Genomic DNA, 18,036 nt, shown 5'->3' on the forward strand with positions numbered 1-18,036 from the left:
GACTGATTATGTGGAAAGTCAATGAATCATATAGCTAAATATTTTCTAGTGGCTTTATGAATGATAGAGTTAATCAATATTGTATCTGAACAGAGTTAATCTCTAAGTGTTATTGCTAATAACCAAACCTTCAGGACTTAAACATAAATAGGAACAAAATTAAGAGACTACACACTCATCATCTGGTTCTATGCATAAAACACTAGCTAAAAGAAAGGCTGATAATTATTTTTGATAGGAAGCATAAATAATAGATTTTAGTCTAGTGAAACAACTGTCAAAACCAGTTTTATGGGGAGTGGCACCATTAAAACGGTATCACAAGGAGCAGTAAATACCTAGTTTCAAGAATCTCTAAACTGGAAGACCTAAATGTAATGTAACCTACACTTTTCAGTACACTGAAACTCTGGTAGTGTCTATGATATATATAGATGGCATACAGAAGATAAGAAAAAAATTAAAGTTGGATAGATATACCCATCTGGTACATTTGAAATAGGAAATTTTGATTTTTTTTGTCATTGTTCCTTATGACCTACATAGAAATCCTTTCCATGAAGACCATGTAGTCCATCCAGTAGCCTTCTTCCTTATGTAGCTTCAAATGTGAAGGAACAATGAAGAAATAAGAAGTTCATGATTGCTATGAGATTCAATACCTCAGCTAAGTACTAAAGGGAGCAGTTCTTGGAAAGAAGTTGATGAAATCCACTACTTAGTTGTTTGCAACTAATTCGGATGCAACTAATTCAGCTGATGAAATTACTACCCTGTAACTATAGGGTATTTATTTTTTTGAAGACTGATTTACCAATGTTTCTTTTGAGGTGTGTATTTTGTCCATCGACTATAAATAAGTCTGTAATATGTAGCTGAAATCTAACTTTTAGCTATCCTAATTTAGGGATAATACATTTCACAGTCTGTCTCTAGAGCTGATCCATGCAAATTTTACTGAATTTTATTTAAGTTGTAACAAGCAATTATACAAACTACTGAGAATTAAATAAATTCAAAACACATCTCTCTGCATTGCTGGTCAAAATAACAACAAGCAAAGCCAATAACCTGCTGCCAAACACAAGTGAAATTCCAGAGCTTCTTTGATCCTGTATCTCAAAAAGTTTTTTTAAGACCTGCAAGTACTCAGTATTCAGGTCAGTTTAGATGTTACTGTGACTGGTGTATCAAAACCAACTCTTAATTAAATCCATCGAATGATCAAACAGAAGTCAAGAAGTAAAACAAGGAATAAGCAGAATAACCTCTGAAGACAAAATAAGCACAAAGAAATAATTATTCAGAAAGAGTTTCTTGCACAATTAACTGCACAAATAAATAATAAGAAAGAATAGTAGAATAGAGACTTATAAGCTTAAGTCCTCACTTTTCAGAAATGTATGCAGGCAAATCTGGCATGGTTCCAAATCTGAAAAATATTTATTATTTAGGTTTGTCTTCCTCTTTTATAATTAATTCACAATTAAACAAGATGTAATTATAATTCAGATACTGGCAAAATACATTCTATGGTGTTAAACACTGATAGATTTGTAAACAAAAGCAGCTGGACTGGAATATCTTCAAGGAAATATTTATATGCCAACAGTTTATCAAAATGAAAGTCTGCAGATAAATCTACACATGGGCATTATGTTAATGATGATAGCAACGATGATTCATATTCTTAGTTGTGCCTGCTTTGTACTGTTACAGCTGTAAAAGAATAAAACCTGGAAGGAAAAAGGATAACGAGACAGGCCTAGCATTTTACTCCCCTGCCTCCTTTCAAGGTTAGAGCATTTCTCCTGGAAATAATGATTAACAATAGGACCATTGGCCGAGATTCTTTCACCTCTAGAGGCCAGACTGGTGGAGGTATGCAACTGATGCAGGATGCAACTAAGCATTTCATAGGACTTAACAAAAGCACAAGCACCCCCTGAAATGTTAAATGGATATTCATGCAGTTTGAAAATCCCAGTATGTACCAGGCCACGTCTTTGATGAACTAAGTATGCATGTATTTATTAAATCTTCTTAGTATTTCAATGCCAGAAAATTTTAGTAACTGATTAAAAAATTCTACCTACTGCAATCCTACTCATTATTCTTAATTTCATGCTATTACTCAAGCCTTGGGATCAAAAGGGGATCACACCCTACAGAAAAAGTGCAAACATTTTCCAATCAGCAGTCATGTTATCTTTTTGGGAGTGACTGATATACAGCTATACTTCTCTACAGGGTGTCTCAAGAGTTCAAAACAGGACCCTCACTTTGACATATGTATTTGAATGCATACACACACAAAATAGAATGAATAAAAAAATAGAGATACCTGAAAAGAAATTGAAAGCCAGAGGATCCCATTCCTTACTGAAATATCTATTCACTCCTCACACAGGTCAAAATAATAGAATCACAGAGTGATTTGGGTTGGGAAAGATCTTAAAGATCTAGTTTCAGCTCCTCTGCATGGGTGGGAACATCTCCCAGTAGACCAGGTTGCTCAAAGCCCCATATAACCTGGCCTTGATCACTTCCAAGGCAGGGGCACTCACAACTTCCCTGGCAGCCTATACCATGGTCTCACCACCCTCATAGTGAAGAATTTCTTCCTAATGTCTGGCCTAAATGTCCTCTCTTCCAGCCTAAAACCATTACCCCTTGGTCTATCACTACATGCTCTGGTAAAAAGTCCGTCCCCAGCTTTCCACATACTTGAAGGCTACTATAAGGTCTCCCCAGAGCCTTGTTTTCTCCAGGCTGGACAACCCCAACTCTCTCAGCCTGTCTTCATAGGAGAGAATAGGAGAGAGAATATTTGTGAAAAATATTGAAACATGGTGAATTCAGAAGATGTCCACCTAGTAGAAAGAGAAAATCAGCCTCATTTGAGCCTGGTTAGCTGTAGTGAAAGTCACCCATTTCAAACACAGCCAGGTTAAGGTTAAATCTGTTCCTCTCCCTTATAAAGTATTCTTCACATGAGTATCTTCACATTGGGGCAGCTGGTGGAGTAGAATCTGGAAATATGAAAGTACAATTCACAATGGCAATAAATGCAGATGATCAATGGGGACAAATAAATTTAAATGTGACTTGGTGTTTAGGAGTGTTTTCTGGTATGGTGTGACTGAGAAGTTGTGGGAGGGTGTTATACTAAAGCACAAGGTATTTACTGCTAAATTAAATTTGATCCCTAAAGTTCCAGAATCCCATGTTCAAACAGTATAGAGGACTCTTTGCATTTGATACCTTTCATGCTCCAAAGTGAAGCTGGCTCTTCACAATTAATCTTCTCTCTCAGAATCATCTGCAGCAGAGCTATCAAGAGGAGGGTAGATTTAGATTGGAAGTTAGGAAGAAGTCCTTCACCATGGGGGTGGTGAGACACTGGAACAGGCTGCCCAAAGAGGTAGTGGAAGTTTTTAATGCTCTGAGCAACCTGATCTATTGGGAAGTGTCCCTGCCCATGGCAGGGAGGTTGGAACTAGATGATCTTAAAGGTCCCTTCCAACACTGAAAATCCTATGATTCTACCCAGAATGGGCCATCACTTGGTCAGGGACTATTCTAACACAGCAGCATAAATGATCAGTTTCCATGACTTGAAAATTTATGACTTCATTCAAATTTCTGTCACTGCAGACTACAAAAATAACTACAACTTTTTTGTTTGCTTGCTTGTTTTTTTGTTTGTTTGTTTGGTTTGGTTTGGTTTTTTTGGTGTTTTGTTTTGTTTTGTTTTGTTTTAAGACTGTGTTTTGCTAAGATCAAAGGAGGGCCATGGTATATAATCTGTGCCACATCCTGGGCTGTCATTCAGGGTGATTGCCTTGCATATGTAACAAATACTTTTCATGTCCTGAAAAAATCTAGTTTATTGAGTACATAAAGGACAGTAGTTTCACACGTGCTCAGTAAAATCAATGTATGCTGGAAGCACAAGATGTAAGCAAAGCCTTGTACACACAGATCTTTTGTTTCTTTGCAGGTGTTGGATTTATTGCATACATGCAGAAGAATAACAGGGCATGTATGGTTTAGCAGGTAAAGCAGCGACTCAGAGAAAAATAGCAGATAGGATCAGCTCTCCTTGCTGCTAAAACAATTCTTTCTGCCTTTGAGAAGGAGACTGACAGAAACATTCTGTCAGCCAAGTAGATACTGTAGAGCTCTCTGGTGTCTGCATGCTGAGGATCCCTAGTCATGGCTTTGCTAAAGCCTAATAAAATATGAGAAACCAAATAACATTTTAAAATGTGTATTTTTGATGTTATATAAGCTAAGAATATAAGGAAGCATTCTAAGAGTATCATCAAGTTAAAAGATAAACTGGATAAGAACTGGTGGAACTTGGGCACTTCCACTTTCATCTGCATTCCTATTAAACTTCATTTCTCACATACAGTGATAGAAGAATGGGCCTAAAATCAAAGAAGAAAGCAGCTCTTTTTACTCTGAATGGAACAATATTTAAGAAAAATAAATCTTTTAACACTGAAAAGTCTTCACAGCGTACAAACAAAAACTGCAGCTTTCAAAGATGTCCCCTGGTACTAATGTTCTTGTTTGCCAGAAGCTCATTTGCCATGGCCAAATGCTTGCTGATTCAAATAAAAGCACCTCACCAACAATTCAAACAATGATTTAAATTGAACTTGGCCAGTTTAGATTAGAAAAGGAATTACTTAAATTAAAAAAGGAATAAACCTTGCTCAAAATACAGTTTGTACTTTCTGCCCCACATTCAATACAAGGGGATGATATAGTGGCACTCTCTTTAATGACCAACACTTAGAAGAATATGCAGCTTTTGCTAAAAGGCTGAAGTGTTTTTAAACTTGAAGATAACATACAAATTACTGGAAAAATGCATTGTATAACTCATCTACCCGTGCAAGTGTAATAGGAGGGTCCAGGGTCAGTAGGAGTCCTAAGGTAAATGCCCACTGTTGTTCTCACAGAAAAATACACTCTTCGTACAGTCGCAGATATAATCTCTATCTATGCTGACTGTGGCTTTGTAAATTGAAAGGAAAAGCAAGCATTATTACTATCTCCACTCAAATAAGATCTGGCAGTTAAAAATGGGAAAAACTCAATATTTTTTTGTTGTTCATTTAAGCATAATATATTTGAAGAAGTACAGCAATGCACACTATCTCTGATACAATTCATTGACCACTTTATTAGATGGTACCATCAGTCTCTTCATGGCCTGTTCAAAGGCCTCACATAAGCCAAAGCCCCATCTACTAGCTCTGATTTACCAGCTCCACTTGAAACCTGAATCTCAGAAGTTTTTATTTGACCTTTTGAAGGCAATGCATTGCAGAGTCCAGCAGTTCCAGTCTCTGTGTTTCCATTGTTGATGCTGAGGTGCAAGGAGAGAGGACCACAGTATGACACGATGCATTTACAGTTCTAGGACTGGGGACAGGAGGGATGCAGAGCCACCACCATGCAGAGCCACAATGGTGGTATTAAGGTGCCAGTGGAAATCTGGTGCTGAGATATTGACCTAGACCCCTAGAACTGCATGATTGCATCATGGCACTAAGATTAATGAAGCTTCCACCAGCTGCTAGTCCTAAGCCTGTACAGAGAGCATCAGCTGCTAAGGGACCTGGAGTCAACATTGCACGTGGCAAAATCTAGTTATATCCTTTTGCATGACTAGGTTCTACCACTAAAAGAAACTGCTTTAGCATCTTGAGGGCACACCACCAGCAAAGATGGTCACAGAGACCCCTTTCTGCACATAAAATATCTGATTTAGACACATTCTTAAGAGACAGAATGACAGGTTCACTTTTAAGACACAGGATCTAGAGGATGTTGACTTCTGAAGTAAAATGGTAGGAACACTTTCCCAAGAAAATGTGAAGTGGGATTCAGGTTGCTTCCTACTGTCAGTGAGTTAACATTCCCTCTCTTCTCTACTGGTAGAGTGCTAACAATAAACAGCTACAGCTTTGTGTTCATACGGAAAAAGGAAGTCCTCAACTTGTTGCTAAAAGGAAGAGGAGCAAAAAGAGAACAAGAGCAAAAAAGCTGTTGGTAGGCCTAATAGTAGGGCATATGGGGTACTGGACTCAGTGTGTGGAACCATGAAATGGTTGTTACTGGCAGCTTTATATTTCCATGATTTCAGTGATTGTGCTTGGTTATGTGATGAGATTTCTCAACAGACTGCATCTCATTGACACCTTAGATTTTGGCTCCCAAGAAGAGGTTATGCTGTAGCTAGGCACCTAAAGGCTTCAAAGAGGAGTCAAAATATCATCACTAGTGCCCGATGAGCTTTCAGACCAGTAATAGAAACATTCCGTAGACTTTGCATATCTCAAAAAGGCACATTATTTATTACAGTTTTGAATTAGGTACGTGGACCCTTCTGCAGTTTCTTTTCAGGCCTTTTTAATTCTGAAATACATGCACTATTTTTGTACTACAATCCTGCCCACTTACCTTTTTTCTTTGTGTATGTCTATATCTTCCTTCCACTTTTCCCAGCCATTTTCTCTTCAACCCTAATTCTCCACTTGAGTCTTATCTTCTTACTAGATGCCATGTATACACTTATAGTGTCATAGAGGTTTGAGTCAGAGGCAGATGGGATAACATCTCACCTGGAAGAAACTGCAAATTAGAGCTTTTTCTTACTATTATTTACTGCCTCTGTAAGTTCTGTGTAAGGCAGCCTGTGAACTTGTTCAGCTTCTGCCACTGAAATGGCTTTGAAGGGTAATACTAGCATCTGTTTCCCAGAGGTGTGCTTGCTATTGATCAGCTCACAAAGAAGGTAATACTTTATCTCTGTCCTCTTCAATTGTTAAATTGAGTTCAGATTGTTCAAGAGATCCATGTGGAAACTTATTTCTGGCTTCCAATATATCATCCCATCACTGAAAAGCCAGATTCTGCAGCATCAGTTTGGTCACAGTGAACAGAAGCCAAATGGTTATTAGTTGCTTCTGAACGGAATTGAAAACAATGTCTGCTTGTCCAGCAGCCTGCCAAATGAATTTGTTTGCTGCATCTATATATTACCAGATCTTTCTAAAGAGTATCTTTAAAATACACCTTCTCCTTATTTTATCACCATTTACTTCCATCTTGACAGCTGTAATCTCTTTTTTTCTGCCCTTCCTATGTTCTGTTCAAAATTCTATTGCAGCCTCCTCCTCTTAGTCTACTTTTCTAACAAGAACTTTCCTTTTCTTCACCCTTACTTTGCAATTCACTCAGAATTCAGCACTCCCAAAAGTACTTTTTTATGTACAAAGTCTTTTACCACAGGGCCCTGGCTAAATATGCTTGTACTATGATACAACTTCACAGGTACAGAGTGAAACCCAAAGACACTCCTTTTACTTCTCCAGTTCTGAAATGTCAGGTTTAACCTTTCTGTACCTCAGCTTCCTAATCTGCATGGTAGCATCTATTTGGTAGAGAAGCCAGCAAGCCAAATTAGCCAAATTATTAGAAGTCCTCTGTTTTGTAAATCTATAGAATTACAAAATAGTTGATTGCCTAAATGGTAAAAAACATTTTCAAGAAAGCAATTTGAAAACATAAAGAAGATGTATTTTAAAAGGAGGATCTGCTCCAATCTAAATTCCAGTTTCCCTTAAGACTCTCTGGTCAGTGTACCCAATGAAAAATGAATGGGAAAGTTAATTCTAAATCCAGTTACTTTCTTTATCCCCAACAACTGCTCTTTTTGTTATTAGACATACTATTTTCTCACTTTGCCTTTTATTTATTTGCGTATTATTTATTGCTAGAAAAGTGGTCTGAGGACTGGCTTAAAAAGCTGATGGAGTACCCATTCTTATTATTCAAATGAACTATATCTGCACTAGAATAGGTGGAGGGTTTTATACTCTCCATGTGCTTTCTGTATCTTCTTTCACATCTTTCTGTTAGTGCAGCTCATTCTTCTGGCCTCCTGATATGGAAGATAAAAAAGCTGTAAAACTTTAAATGCATCACAGCAATTTCTACTCTAGATCTGATAACTGCAATTTATAGGATAAAACTTGGCTCCTTGCTAAACTGGGTAGAGAAAGTGTTGTGTCTACAAGGACATCATGCAAATTTTGTAGTTGTAGAACCGTAACACTCGAAGGTTGGAAGGGAAGGGCTTATTTGCTTCAGATTTGGCTAAACCAGATAGGTTTCTCAGTGCCTAGACCCACCTCAGGAAAATGTCCAAAGATGGACATCCCAGCACTTCACTGGGAAAACTGTTCTAGTGCTTTATTACTCTAATTTTGATTTTTTTCCCCTTTTGATGCAACTGCTATCTGGTTCTCCTTGTCCTTTTGCTGTACACAGTACTATAAATCTGACTGTCTTTATGATCAATATTTAGAGGATCAATTAACCAACCACTGGACTATGGAAAACACTGTTATTATAACTTGGATGAAGAAATCATGCTTATCCACTATGTGCAAATTCATCTCAATTGAATATTAGTATTAGACTTTTGTGTGAACAATTGAAAAGTTTCCAAATACTCTGGAGGCTTAGATTTTTTTATTTCTAACTTGATTCCCTTTAAGAGCTTCAATTTCAGAAAGTCTTTGTTCCCTCTTCCTTTGAAAAGGAAGCCTTTTACAGAAGAGACTTCTGCTTGAAATGGTGTGACACTGACTGTGGTGGAACGATTAGTTATTGAGCAGGGTGAGCTTCTGCTCAGCAAAGGCACACTAAAAAATTCCTCGGTATCTTGTGGATGAGTTAGACAGCAGCTATTGCAGAAATAACTTTCACAGAACCCTTGACCTACGACATTTTATTTTATTTTATTTTATGAAAGAAACTGAAAATGTCTGAAGTTTGGCCAATGAAGCTAGAAATACCTGTATTAAGCAGTAATGATTGAAAATCTTGGCCTCAGGCTTTGTTTATTGGACACTCTCATGTCAAACAGTGTGAGCAAATAAAAAATTATTTTTAAGAATTTATAGCACCTTCAACTAATGAAGAGGTTTACCTTTCAGGTAAAAATCCAACCTTCAAACTCATTCATCAGGAAAAAAAACCACAACCCCCCCAAAACAAAAAATCCAAACAAAAAAAAAAGTCCCAAACTAAACCAAACCAAAATTCTTAAATGAGTCTGTCAGATCTTCAAGGATTTTCCCAAAACTTCAGGCATCTTAGCTGCTCTCTCCAAACCTTAAGATCTGACTGTAACCTACTACTAAGTTGTAGGCAAGATATGTTTGGGTGACCTCTTCTTGATTCTGACCTGAGCTTTACAAAGCTTAATTTTACTGTAACAAGGAGTACCAACCCATGACTAGCTATTGGCACAACCAACCTCAGCCCTGTTAAATGCCAGCCACAGCTACCTGATAAAGCAATGATTTATTACTGGAGATAGGGTGGAACTTGCTAGAGAGCAGTCTCCTTCCTACCGAAAGAAAGTATTTCCTGGGTTGCCTAAATAAAAGGCTGCTGGTCTACAGTTGTAGAGAACGTTCAGTTTTGGGATCAAGCTGGACTGAGAAATGAATGAGTTTACTTTTTCCCTTACCTGCTTTAACTGTGCCTCAGCTTATAGCAGGGGAGTTGGCTATAGCAGAGCTGGGACACTTGAACGTAGACATGTGGGACATTTTCATGCAGATGGACAGATACTGTGATTGCCCTCTACACAGCCAGCCACAATCCTTATCAACTGGCCAGCAACAACCCAGGAAGCCATCAGCCTCACACTTGGAGCCCTCAGCCTTCCTGGGATAACGAAGTGGGCTGGGCCAAGAAACCTTAAACTTTGTTTGCTTTCCTAAAAAGCACGCTTCCTAAAAAAGGCAGAAACATTCATGTAAGTGTGTTCCAGACAGGAAGGGAAGAGAAGGGATGGTAAGGCAAGGCATGGCTAGGCAAGGCAGGGGAATAAGGGAGAATACTCAAAATCAAACATACATCTCTGAGCTTTCAATTTTCTGGAAGCAAAAATATCTCACTTCCAGTCTTGTTCTTTACCATCTTTACCTCTATAGGCCCCAGCCCTTTTCCCCCTTTCTAATAGCACTTGAAGATATGCTAAGCCAGAACAGCTTCCTTCTCCAAATGCCAGTTTATATTTTTAAATACTAGCTATTTGTTAAGAAATATATTAGGATACCAAAGTTTCTAAACATGTTTTATCAAATGAGGGAGATAGGAGACAAAATCAACTGGATTACCCCTGAATTTTTGTAGTTAGGGAAATAACATTTTGTTCCCCCGGTGTGTCCACTTCACATTATTCAGCAGAAAGCTTTGTGAAACAAGAATCATGGGAATATCGCAGTATAAAGGAAAAAGGTACAAATAACAGCTTCATAAACTGAGAAATGTACATAAATAAATCATGTAGATGGGGGCAGTTTGCTTAGCTGGCAAGAAAAAAAAATATGGAAAATCTGCTTGTTAAACAATAACCACAGAGTGTGCTTTTATGATGTTTTTCACCACAGTAATTCATATTAGAGATGGAAGCAGTTGCATGTTAAATAAAATCATTCAGCATTGTTCTCCTCACATTACAAAGAGCTGACTTATGTTGTTTTTAGATGCCTCCCATTAGAAAGTAAATATTCCTCTGATGTTATACATTTCAGAAAATTTAATAAAGATGAACTGTAAATAAAGTCGCAGGGAGATTTCAGACAGTTTTATTAGCAGATTGTTGAAAAGAAAAGAAAATTAAATACAATAACAGTAAACGTGGTTCTCACATTGAAACCAGGCTCAAATAACTAGGCTACCATAGAAAAATTTCCAATTCTTGCATTATGATGTAAAAACAGATTTTTGTACAGATTTTGTACAACAAAATTCGTAATAACCTTTTTTCATTTTTAGAAAACTTTAAATATATAGATAAAAATAGACAATTTTCATAGGTCCTACATGAAGATGAGTATGTTCTGTTCCAAGGGCTTGCATAGAGCGCAAATGTGGTTATAATATAGAACAACTAGACATTAATATCTTTAAGATTACAAAAGCATATAAACAATAACATAAGCACAACTTTTCTTCATAATCTATGCAAAAAAAAAAAAAATTCCAAATCAAAAACAAAAAACAAAATACCAACCCAAAACCTGCATAACTAAAAAGGGGCAAAAAAACTTACGGAAACATCTCATGGTCTGTAATATTTACACTGTTTTTAGCAAGATTCTTTCTAAACATCCAGCTTATAAATTGGTTCCCCTTTAATCCTTAGCATTTTCATTTATGTACCAAGCCAAACACTGAGGCATTCCCAAAGGTCTTGAAAGTATATATTGTAAAACTACTAAACCTACTTACAGGTGACTCTATGCAAGGAGCAGAGAAATGGTAGATGCTACTACATATTTCAGTTGTAGGCTTTTAATTCTTTCAGATATGAATGATTCAAAAGCTTGCCACAAGTCCATCTAACTTTACAGCTGTTAACCCTTTAAAGACTGCATATGAAAAAACTGGAGTACAGAATCCCATACGTGTTCAAGCAACTATGAAAATTAAGAAGGGATTATGGTTAGAAAAGAATATCACTACAAAGTATTACGTAACAATATTTAATGAAAAATATTGCTCAATATTTCTTTAAAAAAATTACCGTGATGTGAACTTGTATATACATCTTGCTATTGTTAAAAAAGGATTGTGGTGGAGTGAATATGAAATGCACAAAATAAATGTGTACCAGTATTGCAAGGAAGACCTACAAACTATAGAAGCTCAGTGCTAGAGTTTACAAAACATTAGATTTTTTTTTCTGACAAAATAATATTAATATCCAATCAGAACTATTTTTAAAGAAATACTTGCTTTAAGTTAGGCATCTTAGACATTTAAGGTTTTGATATGTTTCCATGTAATAAATAATATTTTATATGCATAAAACATAAGATGAAGAAAGCATAATCACAAAACTTACAGTAATAGCACTGATTCACAAAATCAGTCTTTAAAGGGGTAACCCAAAAGTATGCAAAGCAAAGAACATAACTTTTAGTAATGTAATAAGCACTGTGTTGCAGCTTACTTCCAGTTATCAGCACAAAGGTGAAAACACATATTGTAGCTTTCATAAAGACAGTGAAAGTAACACATAACCACCCATCCCTAAGACAAGGTGGGAGGGACAATAGACTTCAACTGTATCACTCAGTTCTACGTGGAATTGGACTGATACATCAAGTGTTTGTTAGGTTTTCTTTTTTTAGCAACATTGACATAATATGACATTAACATATAAAAATATTTCTGGCATTTTGACTTGCTGCTCAGCCACAGTCCATTCTTAAAAGTGCACTAATCAGGGCACTAACCAGGGCTCAATATACAAATAAGAGTGGCTGATACAGAATTCTGACTTGTTACCAGATGCTTAAGATCTCATTCAGTAATACTGTGACTCCAGGACAAATATTTACATGCCTGCATGCGTTAAAACTAGAAAGGTGTCTTTCTGACCAACAGGGTGACAAAACAATATTATCTAAAATTTTCATTTCCTAAACTCTAGATTTCTACTGCATACATAATACCTTCCTTGTGTGATTTGTGTTATATACTGTACATGTGACCAACAGTTTGAATAAGAAGCAAAGTCTTTTATTTCATAAACCCCTGCCAGTTTACAATGAGAAATTATTACTCTTTTTATCATATTTTTTTTATTATTTTAGGAAAAGAGATTCGTGAACAGTAAAACAGTTTGTTTACATTCAGCATTTCTTTTCACTTACACAAAATTCCATTTCACTTAATGTAGTCTAACATACATGTGTTGGTCTCTCAGAAAGCATATGGAAAAAATGTCTTTAGAAGAAAACCCACAATCATAGTTTGAAAACTGAATGTATCCATTTTTTTTCTTTTACTTTTTTTTTTTTTCCTTTTTTTATTTTTTTTTTTTTTAATAAGAATCCTCTTATGCCCTCTATAAGTTCATTTCTGACCTGTCTTGCTGGTTTCGGTATGATATATAACAGTCTGTAAGTGTACTTGGACACCACTGGAAGGATTATTTGATGTGCTCAAATATAGAATCATCAGAGGAGGACAGAGTCTGCATTCCTTGAAAAAGGGAATACTCAGCCTTGTTCTGACCCACCTGTAATTTTGGATTCAATAGTCCGGAGGGGAGATGCAGATTTTCACTGTAAGAAGAGTGCTACTGTACATTTACAAACATTCTCTAGGTCTCTGAGTCGAGCCACAGGAGATCACTGAAGGAGGACACTCTTGCAGAATTCTTTACATTTTTGAAGAACATTGATAAATGAAGTTGAGGAAGTTGCCTTGAAAACTCTTTTCTTTCCACAGAACTCCTTAAGAGCCAATGTCTTACTGTAAAGTTCTTTACTGTAGCACAGGTATCTTCAGCAGGAAAAATTCAATACATGACAGTAGTTTTCAAATAAAGTCTTCCATCTAAAATACAAAAAAATCAAACATTTGCTTTATATATTTATATCTGTAAGGGACTGGAAAAAGAAAAAAAAGAACAAAACCAAAAACCAAAACCAAAAACCATCCCCCAAGATGTAAAATGTCAGTAACAGCCCTCCCATTAATCTGTAAAATAGTAGCTACAGTATCTTTTGTTTCAACTCAAAAAACAGTAAGGCCAGAATATCACCATTGTGATTTCATCTCAAGTCAAATTAGCTCTGTTAAAAGCTACACACAACTTGCAAGCTGTGAATACTGTAACATCTTCTAAAGCTTTAATATATGCTGCACTCCTATCAGTGCTCGGGCACTACGAAAATAGGTGGAGCCTTAATGCATGTGTTTTTACTGATATGCAAACTTAACTGAATAGTGCTGAACAGCAATTATTTCCTTCATGGTTGCATGCAAAAATCTTCTTGCATTCAGTCTTTAGTACTCCCATCACTAAAAGCATACCTCATACTTTCTGATTTAGCTATGTTGTTAAATATACCATGTAATGTAACCATTGTGCACATTTGTAGCTATTTATATAGAACCCAGTATATGACATTTAATTGGTATCAGTGAAGTATAGCCTCTTTCCCCCATAAATAAATGAGATTAACTGAACAATTACTGTGTTCAAGACGTAAGCACATCTCTCTCAACATTTTTCCATCCAAGTGAGGAGCATATATTTGAGATATGTGTGATTGAGACAAAACATGACAAACAATCAGCTCACCTAGCCAGTTACCATTGATCTAGAAAAACTTGAAGAGAACATTCTGACATGACATATTTTCACCTAATTTACAAATAAAAAGCAATTGTTTCTTTACCAGACATGAGCATCTTAAATGCACCTGTTCTCATAACAACACAAAGATTTTTTTCTTGTTTTGTTTTTGGGTTTGTTTATTTGTTTGTTTGTTTTTTAAAAAAAGCAAAACAGGAATCAGGCAGAAATATTCTATTTCCTGTCCTGTAGGATAGAAAGCATTATTCCTTTGTAAGTAAAACTCATTCTGAATCATCCTAATCTTTTCTGGCACACAATTAGAAAACACTCCCTATAGTTTAGATTACAATGCACCTGTTAGTGCAAGCTATATCTCAGCTCTTGAAGTCTGCAGGAAACCTTTCTTTTGGTCCCAGTGAAATCAGCAAATATTTCTGAGGTTTTGGAGTTGTTTGTTTCTGTTTTGGTTTTTTTAGTCTACCCTTTTTATTACAAATCAGTCTCTCAAATTCTTATTAAATACAGAGGAAAACAATTGTGTGAGATAATCCTATATAAGTAAGTGCTGAAATTTTTGAAATGTTACCATCGAAATGTGCAGCATCACTTCCACACAATACTGTAACTGTTTACATAAAGAAAAGTTTACCTTGAGAGCAGACAAATGTACATTATATACAGATGCAAAAGATCATCCTTTCTGCACACCTGTTTCTAATTATTAAAGTCTAGTCTGTATCAGAACTGCAGGGGAAAAAAGGAACCAGCAGAATCACTGACTTTGCTGCAGTAATTATTATCTGGTGTTGCTCTTATTTTCTTTCCCACCACTAGTTTTCTTTTGTGAGCTTCTGGGGTGAGCCCTCTTTTGATACTTTGCCCTGCCTTTACGTTTTCCTGTCCATTTTCCCTACTTTTTTTCATCTTCTTTTGGCATAGTAGATTATAACTCACTACTTAGACTGCTTCCACTCAGAACTCTTTCTACATTCTTTTTGTTCTTTATGGTCTTTGTACACCGAAGAGAAATAAAAAGAAACTGACTAAGACCTTTACTTTTGTTCTTCTGTGACGAATGAGAAGCAACCAAAATGCTCATGGGAATTCAGGAGAGAAAGAAGAATGTCTGAAATGGAGCTTGGTAAAACTGAAGGACTGGTAAACCAGCTTAAAAATGCATCAGGTACAGGACAGCCAAAGCTACTACTGGCTGTAGTTGCAGATAATTCTTCCACATGTATTGAATAAACACAGCAGACATTTACAGCACTAAAGTTGTCCAGATACTTCCATAGGAGAATTACTCTGCATATTTCCTGAATGGCTATCCTGAATGCACACTGGCTAATGAGTGCTATGCACAATTCCCACATTTAACATTTAGATAACCTAAACTCAATAACTTGTAGTTTATTTTATTATATTAGGTCCCCATCTATGTTTTAAAATATTTATTAAAACATATTCTGAAATAAAAATACAGCTGTATGAATCAAAATCCTTGTAGCAGCCAACTAAAGAAAAGTCAGCTCTATTTTACACTGCTTAGGGACCCAATCTGTCAGTGAAGTCAATAGGTAGGTTTTAATTTTTAATGGAAAACAGGATCCTAGAGTCACAGAATCACAGAATATGCTGAGTTGGAAGGGACCCATCAGGATCATCGAGTCCAACTCCTGTCCCTGTGTAGGGCACCTCCAGGATCACACTAGATACTGTATTATATATCCGCCTACAATGAACCGTAATAGAAATGGGAATCTGTACAAAACATTTTTCTTACAAAGACATTATGTGTTTATACAACCTACAGACATTTCTGATGGATATACAGAATAAGCAAAATCTTCCTGTTCCACAAATAAGTATATGATAGACCATTAAAAATGCAATTAAATAATCCATATTGACAATGGACTTAAAATGCTATACAGGAACTCAGCTAATCTAATATAATTGCTAGGCTAGTTATAAAACAGATAATTCTTTATTAATATGTTTGACTAATTTCCCTAACATATGGGAAAATGCAGCAAGCATTAAACATATTGACTTGAAAATAAATCCTGCCATATTATGGTACAGACAAAGCAATTCCATGATTAAGTCATACTTACAAAGAGTTCAAAAGTTTCTAAGAATTGTGATATATTTATTTTTTCAAGATGAGTCATGAAAGAATGAGGTGTAAAATAAATATCCTCTTCTTTAGAACCCATAATGCTCACCAGAAAAAAAAAAAAACAAAACTACAGTATTTGTGAAACTGCATACCACCCTCTCAGATCTCAAGTTTGGGAGAATTTGGAGAAATAATTTCCACAGCCTTTTTATTTTCTTTCTCAACATACTCCTGTCTGTAGCTGAGAAATTCATGCAGCCATTCATGAAGAATGTACATCAGGCAATTAGCACTGCACTTCAAAAACACAAAGACTTCAAACCATGCTAGGAAAAAGTGGTAACTCAGAGCTCTGTAATGATAGCTTTGCATCATGATGTGATAGCCAAATACAATACCTATATCTGATCGCTGACCCATTTCCATTCCAGACTCATTTTCCCTTCTTCCTAACCATTTATCTCTAAATTTTCATTATACAGGGGTTCTTCTAAAAGTTCTCAATGTTGTTGGTGAAACCACCTGTACCACTTCACCTCTAGGTGTAGCCAGTGTTCCTGTCTGAATACTGGTGAAGTGGTAAACTGAGCACTCTTCATGATTCCCAGGTTAAAATCAGAAGCAAATCCTATGGATCATAGGGTGAAAAGCAAATCAAGCAAGCTCATCCTTCATAACTCAGTGTGAAAATGCCACTATTCCTATACCCCAAAATTATGAGCATGTCTCTGCTTCCTCCCTCCTGACCAGCTTTTATTTGTTATAAGTGTGTGTTGCATTACTTTCTGTTGTTAAAAAATGCAGAATTTGTTGATCTGCATAAAACCAATTTTATGTAAGACAAATATTCACACACTATTCACAAAAACATAGATACATGCACACAATCATATTCTGCACAAACACAGTGTTCTTTAAAAATGTTTACAGTGCTGAAGTGTATTTTCAGCCTACTGGAAATTGTTGATGTGTGGTAAAGTTTCCTGAATTTCCATACTGTTATATACAATGTAAGTACATAAAATTTCCATTCACTCTTAGGGATGTCAAGCACAAAAACAAACTGGGAAAATACTGTTATATTTCTAAATAGAACTGTGCATGATTAGCAGATTGTCATGTGCTTTAATTGCTCTTTTGCAAATGGCAGTGTTCAGCAAGATCACACAAGCTCATGCTAGTAACTCAAAGAGAAAACGCCACTAATCCCAAACCTCATTTGTTTTTGTCTGTGGACTAACATGACAGAAATTCTAGCCAGAGTGCGGGAGTATTTTTTTAGAGCAACCCTTTTTAATTAAGACTCATTTGGAGGCTTTTGAATGAACATGCCGAAATAGTTAAAAGGTCATAAATGTTATAAAAAACAAACAAATGGAACTGACATAGAAGTTTGAAATGCTGAAACAAATCATATGCTTTCAAATGCAATCCCACAGAGATGTCAGCTGGGGAATGATTCACACTAGTGTTCTGTTGGCAGCTTGTAGCAAGTACCTCTTTGGGTCTAGGATTTTCTGAGAAAAAAAACCATAAACTCACTCATGTATTATTCCTATTAATATGCATCCTTGTAAAGTGATAAAAGCTACAATGAAATATAAAGTTTTGTTTTTAATAGAAAACTAAATAATCCACTGGATGGTAATGCCTTTATTTCTGCCACTCAGTGCAAGTCACACTGGGGTTGTTTGCCATCCCTACGCATCAT

At 36.1% G+C, this 18,036-nt stretch overlaps 1 protein-coding gene across 4 annotated transcripts in view; it reads right to left on the minus strand.

Annotated features, from left to right (window-relative positions):
- Positions 1–10,675: 10,675 nt before the first annotated feature.
- Positions 10,676–18,036, minus strand: part of DACH1 (dachshund family transcription factor 1) — a 352,846-nt gene continuing 345,485 nt past the window's right edge. For all 4 annotated transcript variants that reach the window (XM_071740653.1, XM_071740635.1, XM_071740663.1 and 1 more), the window contains one exon: positions 10,676–13,455. Coding sequence is in view for 2 of the 4 variants with exons in the window: in XM_071740635.1 (XP_071596736.1) it covers positions 13,418–13,455 (38 nt within the window). In the remaining 2 variants the exon portion in view is untranslated. The remainder of the gene's footprint in view (positions 13,456–18,036) is intronic.

This window comes from Heliangelus exortis, chromosome 1 (assembly GCF_036169615.1).
Source record: "Heliangelus exortis chromosome 1, bHelExo1.hap1, whole genome shotgun sequence".
Classification (NCBI taxonomy): domain Eukaryota; kingdom Metazoa; phylum Chordata; class Aves; order Apodiformes; family Trochilidae; genus Heliangelus; species Heliangelus exortis.